The sequence below is a fragment of the Plasmodium gaboni genome, chromosome 8 (genome assembly GCF_001602025.1).
Source record: "Plasmodium gaboni strain SY75 chromosome 8, whole genome shotgun sequence".
NCBI classification, from domain to species: Eukaryota; Apicomplexa; class Aconoidasida; order Haemosporida; family Plasmodiidae; genus Plasmodium; species Plasmodium gaboni.
In genome coordinates, this window is record NC_031488.1 from 46,013 (window position 1) to 57,734 (window position 11,722).

Below are 11,722 nucleotides of genomic sequence, written 5' to 3' on the forward strand. Positions count from 1 at the left end.
TTATTTTTTATTTTTTTTGTTCATTTCATATTTTAATTGTACAGCCAAATCTCTTGCAGCATTAAATCCATAAATACGCGGCGAGAATCCTCTGGTTTTTCTTTTATCGTTTTCCATATACATAACTCTCCACAGTCTTCGATTAGTATCATACCTATAAAGAATAAAAAATAAAACAAATGTCAAAATGTTATACACATAAGATATATATGATATATCATATATATATATATATATATATATATATATATTTTTTTTTTTTTTTTTTTTTTTTTTTTTTTATCTTATAATTCTTACCATACACCTGAGACCTTCTCTCCATTTTCGTCGTAGGCACCAGTTTCTACTTTTTCATTTCCTAATTTTATATCAGTCGTTTTTCTAGTTATTTTTACTTTTCTTTTACACTCAGTATTCGTTTTATTCTTATCCATGTCTTTATTTGTAATCAAATTATTATCATTATGATCAATACGAATATTATGATTCATTGTATGACTAATGTTGCGATTTATAGTTTGGTTCATATTATGAGTTGCATTATATGTATGATCATCATTGACATATGATTTTAAATTATTATCTACATCATAAAGTTGATTATCTTGTAAGTTTATATTTCTTTCTTCTTGTATTGGAGATATTTTGGGTTTTCTTCCTTTTTTCTTCTTAATTTTTATTTCATTGAATATGGAATGATTATCATTTAAACTATTTTCTTGATGATATTCCATATATGTTCTTCTAATATTTGTATTATTATCTTCATAACCTTTTATTTCATCAGTGTTGAAAGGCAAAGAAGACGTATTACAAACTTTATTCTCATTCATTGTATGTATATCATTGTGAATTAACATATTTTCATTGTTATATATATTTTGTCTTATGGGAGTGGTAAAAGAAAAATTTACCTTATTATTATTATTATCATCATCTCTATTATTATTATTATTATTATTATTATTAGTAATATTATTGTTGTGGATATTTTTATTTTTCTTATTTCTGCTTCTATTAATATTATTATCATTTATATTGTTATTCATATTGTTATTCATATTGTTATTCATATTGTTATTCATACTATTATTCATACTATTATTCATATTGCCATTTATATTATCATTTATTGTAGCATTCTTCTTTTTCTTTGAATTCTTCATACGTTTCACAGCCCCCCCTTCCATATTATCATCTCTACCTTTATATTGATCCTGCATATTACTTCTATAAGACTCACTCATCTTATCATAGTAATAATTATTCATCTGGTTTCTATAATGAAAATAAGAAACTTGATCTTGATCATTTAAATCATAGCTCTTATTACTCTCATCTTTGTTTAATGTCATTCGTCTTGTGCATTCATTGTTTATATTTGACAAACATGAAGTGCGTGACCCATCATATTTTATAACATCATTTTTATATGAACTACTACAATTATTATTATTATAATCATTGTAATCATTTTTTTTATTATTTCCAATTATTTGTTGTAGTATCCCCTTTTGCCGATTTTCATCGCTGCCCATAATATTAAACAAATTATTTTCTTCATTCATATTCATAATAATATTATTGTTCCCCTCGTTTGATACTACAACTACTCGATTATTATTATTATCATCGTTATTGTGATTAACCTTATCATTATTATATATAATATTTTGATAACTATCACGCGTATGATCATTTCCACTATTATTATTATTATTAATAATATTATTATTATTATTAATAATATTATTATTATTATTTATAATATCCTTATTATTGTTTATATTCTTATCATTATATAATATCGACATTTCCATTTTCATCACACCAGTATCATTATCATTCACATATGTTGTCATTCCTCTATGTTTCACATCTTTTGAATTATTCACATAGCCAACATTCTTTGTATACATATTATTATCATAGATACCTTGCATGTTTTGACTACCAGTAGTACTATTATTAGTAGTATTGTCATGATTTCCAGCATGCATTATTTGATTATTATATTCTTCAATAAACATATCATTCTCCTGAAAATTTTTAGATATATATGTATTTTTATTATTATTTAATTCATTTATTCTATTTTCATCTTGATTTACTATAGAAGATATATTACTTAAATTACAAACACCATCATCATTACCATCATTACCATCATTATCATCATTATCAACATTATCAACATTATCAACAGCAGCAGAAGAACCACCACAACCACCATCATTATTATTACATATATTCGTTCCAATCATTTTTTTTATTTTCTTATTACCCTTATTATTATTATTATTATTATTATTATTAATATAAGTTTTATTATTTCCACTTGTCGTAGTTGTAACCTTTCTCTTCAAAGTACATTTTTCTTTCTCATTCAACATAAATAAAGATGATCCTTTTTTTTTATTCATAAACATATTGTCATCATTTCCACAAACATGTTTATTATTATATTCGTTAGGAAATATATTATTATTCATATTATTAATAATTATATTATTTGTATTATATTTTAAATGCATATTTTTATTTATTGAGTTATTTAAACGAGAATTTTTATCTTTATAAATATTACTACTATGATATCTTCCGTTATTTAAGTTATTAAATTGATCATACAGTTTGTTGTTAATAATATCGGAATTATTCACACTTTCAACATTATTTATAATATCGACATTATTCACACTTTCAACGTTATTTATTATATCCATATTATTCACACTTTCAACGTTATTTATTATATCCATATTATTCACACTTTCAACATTATTTATATGATTCTTATTTCCATTCTTTATATTCTGTGCAGAATTACCTGTAGATATACTATTAGCATGAGCTGCCATGTTAATGTCATCCTTTGTGTTTGTCATGTCACTATTAAAGGATAAACTCTTTTGAAAGGTACTCCTAGAATTTGTAAATATAGTATTAAAACTTGATGCTTTATTTAAACTACTAACACTATTCGTATTAACATCATGAAGATGATAATTATTATTATAAATATTGTTCTTAATATAATCATCTTTCTGAATATTACCATTATTATTTATACTATCATATGTAACTCTTTCATGTTCTTGTTTATAATTATTCATTTCAATATTTTCAATGCTTTCTTTATTATTATTATTATTATTATTATTATTATTACCATCATTATTTTGAATAATATTTATTTTCTTTTTACTATTTCGATCTTTTCTCTTGCTATCACTTTTTTTTTTCTTCTTATCATCATTATGAATGTCATTGTGTATTACTTCGTATGTATTGTAATTATAGTAGGTACACATATTATTATTATTGTTCATATTATTATTATTGTTCATATTATTATTATTGTTCATATTATTATTATTGTTAATATCAATATTACTTTCAACATTCGTGAACAATGAAGGCAATATATTAAACCCTGAATTATTACCTGCCAACACATTCGGATCATTTATATTCTTACTATCTTTTCTTTGATATTTTCTTTTATTTTTTTTTCCATTCATTATTCCCTCACTTTTCTTATTCGTCTTCTTTTGGTATTCATTTTTTTTGTCATTCAATAAGTTTATATTATTATCATTCGCATTTAAATAATCTACATTGTTATGATTATCATATATAATATTCTGTGACATATTGTGCGTATTCATCATCATATTATTATTATTAATATTATTTGTTATATAAAAATCCTGTTGTGTCTCTTTAATAATATTATTATCATTATTATTAATAATAGATGTGTTTTTTTTTTTTTTTCTTTTTTTCTTTTTTTTATCTTCTTCTTCTTCTTCATTCAACACATTATACAACTCATCATCATAATAATTCATATGAACAGCATTATTATTATTATCACATCGCTCAAAGTTATTATTTCTCAATATATTATTATTATTATGAAGATTATTCATATTATTTATATTGTTAACATTTTTTATATAACTAAAATTTCCTCTCTCTTCATTATTATTTATAATATTCTTTACATTATATAAACATTTTTGATTATCTGTACTATTATAATTATTTATATTAACGTTGTTATTAAAATTTATATACCTAATCATTTTATTATTCATATTATCATCATTATTATTATTATTGTTATTATTATTACAATTGCTTATGGTAGGTATGCAATTTTGTTCCTGTCTTACAAACTTATCATCATTCTTTCCTTTTTCGTTTTTTAAATAAAAATTCTTTTGTTCCATGGACATATATTTTTCTCGTGTATCAAAATAATTCGTATTATTATTACAAGAATTTATTATATTATTACCTTCATTATTTATATGTATCTTATTATTATCATCATCTTTATCTTGATTATTATTATGACTACAATATTCTTTATAATTGTTGTCATAACAATTATTCCTATCATTATCTTTTTTATTATCATCGTTTGGCTTATGTCCCTGATGACTTTCTTTATTATTAACATTAATATTGTTATTATTGTTATTATTGTTATTATTATTATTATTATTATTATTATTATTATTATCATCATCATCCTTATATTCATCATCCTTATATTCATCATCCTTATATTCATCATTATTATCTTCAAATATTTGAAGACTATTACTACTATCATTATTATTCTTACCATCCCCACTTTTCATCTTATCCTTACTCATACCTTTATTATATTTTTTATTCTTATTATTTTTATTACTCTTATTATTATTTTTTCTGGTAAATTTTGTGACATTTAAATTATTCATATTATTCATTTTATCCATATATCCAATCATATTCATTGGATTATAATAATTCTCATCACTTTTAAATCTATCATTATATATATCTTCATTTTCATACATACCAATTGTCATCTGTTCATTAGGAATTAAACCAACTACTACATTGTTTAAAGAAGACGTTTTACTTTTCATTCCATTAAACGTGTTTACATGTCCTGTTTTATTATATACATCATTTTTAAAATCTTTATTTTGAACATTCATATGTTGTGTGTGATTTTTTTTATTATACATTCTTATTATAACATTATCCATATTCTTATTTTTTTCTATATTATTATTATTTAAATAATTCATATTACCATCTTCATCATTTTTTACAGTATTCTCATTTAATAAAGGATTCAGACTATTTCTAGAATAATTCATCACATTATTCATATTATGTATATAATTATTCGTATATGTATTACAAACATTAGAAGGTTTATTCTTATAATCATCTTCAGCGTTATAAACTGGATGCACTTGACTACTACTAAAACTTACAACATTGTCATTTTTATTATTATAATTATCATCCATATTTTTTATATTATTATTCATCTTATCGTAGTACGTCCCATCATTTTTTGTGTTATAAATATTTTCTGTGTTATAAATATTTTCTGTGTTATAAATATTTTCTGGGTTATAAATATTTTCTGGGTTATAAATATTTTCTGGGTTATTAGGTTCATTATTCTCTACAAACATAATCATATTATTATTATTATTATTACTATTAATATTATTATTAATTTTCATTATAACATTATTTGTATTCGTACCATTAAACATTGATTCATTCTTATTTAAAACATTACAATTATCATCAGTTTGTGAATTACACATACTCATATGACTATTATCTACTACACTCAACATATTTCTTCTCATCAGATTTTTATTCTTATTTACTATATTATTATATCCTTTTTGATTTTCATATAGAAAATTATAATTACCTAATTGATTTTTTATATTACCAATATTTGTAACACCCCCACTATAAACATAATTATTTTTTATATTATTATTCATGTTATTATTAATATTATCTTTCATTCTATCTAACATATTTTCTTCCATATTATTGTTGCTCTTATTATTATCAGTGAGCTTATTTTTAGTCTTACCCTTATTAACCTTTTTTGACGAATCACGTATCAACCTGTCACAATCCATCGATTCCTTCTTTTTTTCCTCATCTAATTCTTTTTTATAATTTTTATTAGTTCCTCCTGTTCGTCTTCCTCTCTTGGATTTTTTCTCATGCTTCAATAACATATTCAAACCCATTTTTAATTTGCTAAAATATATTTTATTTTTAATATATTCTTTTGATGGACAATTATTATTACTCTCTTCAGTTGTATACACACTCTTACTATTTGAAATGTTACATTGAACCTTATTCAACGAACTACTACTATAAATATTATTATTATTATTATTATATATATTTATATTATTATTTTTATTACTTACAAATCTCCTCTCCGTTATTGAATTTCTCTTCATTTTATTCTTCTCATTTTTATTTTTATAGAAATTAAAATTCTTAATAGTAAAAGGATAAAATATATCGTTCATATTAAAAAACATTTCATTTTTTTGTATATAATTATCAATTATTTCTAAAATTTTTAATTTTTCTTCTTCTTTACACGCCTCAGATATATTATTTGACTCTTCAACACATTTTTTTATTCCCAATTTTATAGATATCTCTTTATTCATATTCTTTTTACAACCATTTGTAATGTCATCATTATTTTTTATTTCCATATATTCCTTTTCATCCTTTATTAGTTTATTTTCTTTTTCATCATCTATTATATTATCATCAATGGTATCTCCGTTATTTTGAATACTCTTTCCTTCATACTCATTATTCATATGTGTTGCATCAGAAGGCTCGCTCAAATTTTTTTCTTTAAAACATAAGGCTGTTGAATTGATATCATTTTCTATATTCTCAACATTTAAATTATTATCACTATTTTTATTATTATTATTATTATTATAAACATCCTTTTTCATTATATCATTTATATTATTTTCTTTTAATAAAACTTCTTTATTCATAACTTCTTCTGTATCTTCTTTGTTACAAAACAATAAACCATTTAATAAATTTCCTTTTTCTTTCTCCTCATTTAATACAGTTCCTATTTTATCATCTCCATTTCTTTTTTCATCTATTTCTTCTATTATAACTGAGTCATTTTTTCCTTTTATCTCTTCAGGTAATGACAATGAAACCGTGTCACATCCCAAAACAGCTAGCTCAACATTCTTATTAACAACATTCATTGGAGAGATATTCTTTACTTTTATATTTATTTTTCCTTCTTTTTTTTTCTTCACATTTTTATCACTATAAGATTTTTTCTTATACATATCTACATATTCATTTGTTTTATCTCCTAATTGTTTTGCATTTTTTTCTCTATTCTCCTTTTTCTTATTAAAAATAAAATTCTCCATAAAATAATAAATTAATTTTATTATGTCTTGTTCAGAATATTCTATAAAATCCTCCTGACCTTGTTCAGGCGGTTCTTCATTAATAAATAAATTGGAACTTTTTTTTAAATTAGAATTTTTTTTGTTATTTCTAGAAGAGACATATTTTGAGAGACTATCATTTTTAAGATAATCATTATAATAACGATTATTATAAGAACGGTTGGTGCATTTCCTTTTTTCATTATATTTTATAAAATTTAATTTATTATTTATATCACAATATTTAGTTTTTTTCTTTTTTTTATAATTATATTGACTTTTTAAAATATTGAATGATGATGACGAAGACGACGAAGATGATGATGGTGATACTTCTTGGATTTCCTCCACATTCTCAATAAACTCTTCCTTTTTATAATCTTCAAGTGAATTACTTTTAATTTTATTATTATTATTATGTACCTTTTTCAAATAAATATTAAAGTAATAATTCTTAAAAGCATATATTAATAAATGAAAATATTTAAAAGGATAACTGTATAGTACCTTGTCTTCATCTATATTGTTTTCAACAACGACGTTAGTTTCAAGGTCTTCCATTATTGATATTTAGGTTTTATCTCATATATAAAAATATATATAAAAACTTTAAAAGATAAAAAAATAAAAGTAATAATAATACTAATAAAAATAGAATTATTCACATATGTAGATATTACACAGAAACAAAAAAAAAAAAAAAAAAAGAAATAACATAAAAAAAAAAAAAAAATTAAATTAAAACATCAAAAAAGAAAGCATATTGCATATAACATATAATGTGTAACATATAACTTACACATTCATGTTTATAATATTTACATTTTGTAGAGGTAAAAAAAAAAAAAAAAAAAAAAAAATGCTTCACTAAAAATTATTGTTAATTCAGAAATTTATTTATGAATACACAATGAAACAAAAAAAAAAGCAAAAAAAAACATAAAATAAATAAATATATACTTATCTACATATAAACAAATAGAGTGAAGAAAACCATAAAATTGGAGCATTTAAATTATTTTAAACATTAGAAATATATATACACATATATGTATACATATTAATATATTCTATAAATTAACATATGTGAAAGGAAACTTTTATGGAAAATAATAATAAAAAAAAGAAAAAACAATAGAAATAATATATTTATGTATAACATGTGGATATAACATAAATATAAAATAAATAAATTTATATATATATATATATCATTTATACATGCTAAATATAAGAAAAAAAAAAATTTACTCCTTATTTTTATAAACCTAAAAAATGTTGTTAATTAATAAATATAATTGTTTTAAATTGTAATAAAGAATATGTAAAACATAAACATAAACATATATATAAGATATATATATATATATATATATGCTTTATATTAATATAAGATCATTTTTTTTTTTTTTTTTTTTTTTAAAAAACTAAACTATGTGTACATATATTTTTTTTTTCTTTCTTTTGTTTAATATATAAATGTATAAATATATGTTATAAATGTAAACATAAAAAAAAAAAAAAATTGTTTACTTCTTGATCTTAGGATAATTATTAGAATGAAAAAATAGTATGTATGTAATCATAAATAAATAAATATATATATATGTACATAAAAAATAATTAATGTGTAAATATAATATCATATAAAAAAAATCGTTAAAAATTATATATTACTTTTTTTATATATTTTATTTAAAATATATAATATATATTGACTAAATAATAATATATATATATATATATTATATATATGTGTTATTTAGTTATATTTTTTATTTTTTTAGTTAATAAAAATAAAGACGTATAAATATATATATATATATATACTAAATATATATGTATATATAAATATAACTTTTTTTATTTATACGTTTATTGTAAATATTACTTATATATATATAATATTTTTATTATGATAATATATAAAATAAGACATATATATAATATATTTTTTTTTAAGATATATTAAATAAGCTTAATTACCATAATTCGACGAACAAAAGGATATCTCAAAAAAAAAAAATAAAATAAAATAAAATAATAAATATTATATATATATATATATATATATATATATATATATAAAGTAAAATAATATGACTAAAAATAAAAAATAAGGGAAAAAAAAAATTTTTAAACATACAAAGAGAAATATTTACATACACATTCTTGTATATTTAAAATTTTTTATTATTTCCTTTATTACTATATAAAAGACTTGAATGTATCAAAAAAAAAAAAAAAAAAAAAAAAAAAACATATAATAATAAAAAATAAGTGTATTATAAATATTATTTTACATGTTTAAAATAACCATTCGATTTAATACATATAAATATATATATATAATATGTATTTTTTATTTTTATTTTTATTTTTTTTGTGTATTTCGATTTTGTTCTTATATATACTAATAATAAATCTAAAACATATTATTATTCAAATATATAAATATTATATATATATATATGTATGTATTATTCATGTCCAAGAAAAAAATTAAAAAAAAAAAAATTAACATATTAAACGACTCATATATATTATATATATAGTATATATAATAATAAGGCACATATATTTTTATTTTTGTGTAACTAAGAAATATATATGATATCTTTCTAGTAAGTATAATATTTATATACTACAAATATACACATATATTATCATCAAATTATGAACAATACATATAATATATATATATATATATATAAACAAAAAAAATAATATATGAAATATATTAAAAAAAATATATTATTATATATATAATGTCATATCTTGCTCATATTTATTACCACCAAGTTTGTATATAACTGAATTAGGTTTTCCTTTCTCTTTTTTTTTTTTTGTGTTCTCAAGAAAGTATTATAATAATAAGACTTAAAAAAAAAAAAAAAATATAATATATATATATATTATACTAATAACTACACTGATAACGGATAAACATAAATACATACATATATAATATATATATATGTATATATATTTTTTTATTTATTTATATTATCATACTTATATATAAAATATATTTATATTGAATAAAATTTTAAGGTTGCACATTTATATACAGTTGCTATTCCTGTTTTTTATTTTTTTTTTATTTTTATTTTTTATTTTTTTTTTTTATTTTTTTTTTTATTTTTTTTTTTTTATTTTAACAAGAAAGCATTAATCTTAGGTATAAATTTTTTTGAGATAATTTTTGTTTTTTTAAAACTTGTAGGGAAAATAATATACTATATAAAATTTATATTGTAATATATATTATATATATATTTTTTTTTAATACCTGTGATACAATATAAAAATATATATGCATTTTTTATTTAAAAAATAAAATAAAATAAATAACTATATGTTTATATATATATATTATAATGTTGCTCAAATGAGTGCACATTTCAGTTTATAAAACATATACAATTTTTTATTTTTTTTTTAAACGTACTTTTATATATATATATATATGTATTTATTATTTTATCAAATAGTCATTAATAATATATATACTCCACAAAAAAAAAAATATAAAATAAAATAATTATAAAAAAAAAAATAACATTCTTCATTTTAAACACAAGAAATATTTTTATAAAAATATAATGATAGATTTTATTATAATGTATATATTGTATTTGTATGAAAATATTATATACATATATATATATATTAATATATATTTCTTCCCATGTTAACTTTTGTTTTTTTTATGTTTATGTTCTTTTAAATATTTTATTCTTCACATATATATATATATATATATATATATATATATATATATAACATATTATATTTAGACAATTTTATTTATTCATATTTTACTATAAAAAAATTCCTTATGGTTATTTTCTTTTTTTTTTTTTTTACCTTTATGTATTTTATTTTTATTTATACTTTTTAATATAAAATATATATATGTATACATATAATTAAACTACACATTATAACAAGGTGCAATTTTTATATACTTGTAAAAATTATAAATATATAACATAGAATAAAATAAAATCATATTAATGACTATAAAAAGTAATATATATGTAGATATTATAGCAATTATAAAATATAAAAGGAGTTTATTTCTTTCTTAAATGAAATACATACCAACACTGGAAATAATATATATAATATATATATATAATGTACTCCATATAAATATATTTATACATGTAAAAAGTTACACATTCCATATTAATAATAAATATGTAAAAAGTAATTTATACATATAAATATACCTTTATAGATGTCATATGTTTTTAAGAATATGTACATGTTACATACCAAAGAAATACATAAATATATTTTTATATGAACATGTATTTTTTTTTATCATATAAATGCTATATAAAAGACAATCCTCCAAAAATATAATAAATAATAAATAATAAATAAATAATATATAAATAATAAATATATAAATCAAATTAAAG

General features: G+C 18.7%; 1 protein-coding gene across 1 annotated transcript; it reads right to left on the reverse strand.

The window, feature by feature from the left end:
• PGSY75_0802100 (transcription factor with AP2 domain(s)) lies at window positions 1-7,850 on the reverse strand (the record flags this gene model as incomplete). The annotated part of the gene is made up of 2 exons (XM_018785158.1): window positions 1-154; window positions 298-7,850. 2 exons carry the CDS (start codon window positions 7,848-7,850, stop codon window positions 1-3), a joined length of 7,707 nt encoding a protein of 2,568 aa, XP_018642125.1.
• Window positions 7,851-11,722: the final 3,872 nt, after the last annotated feature.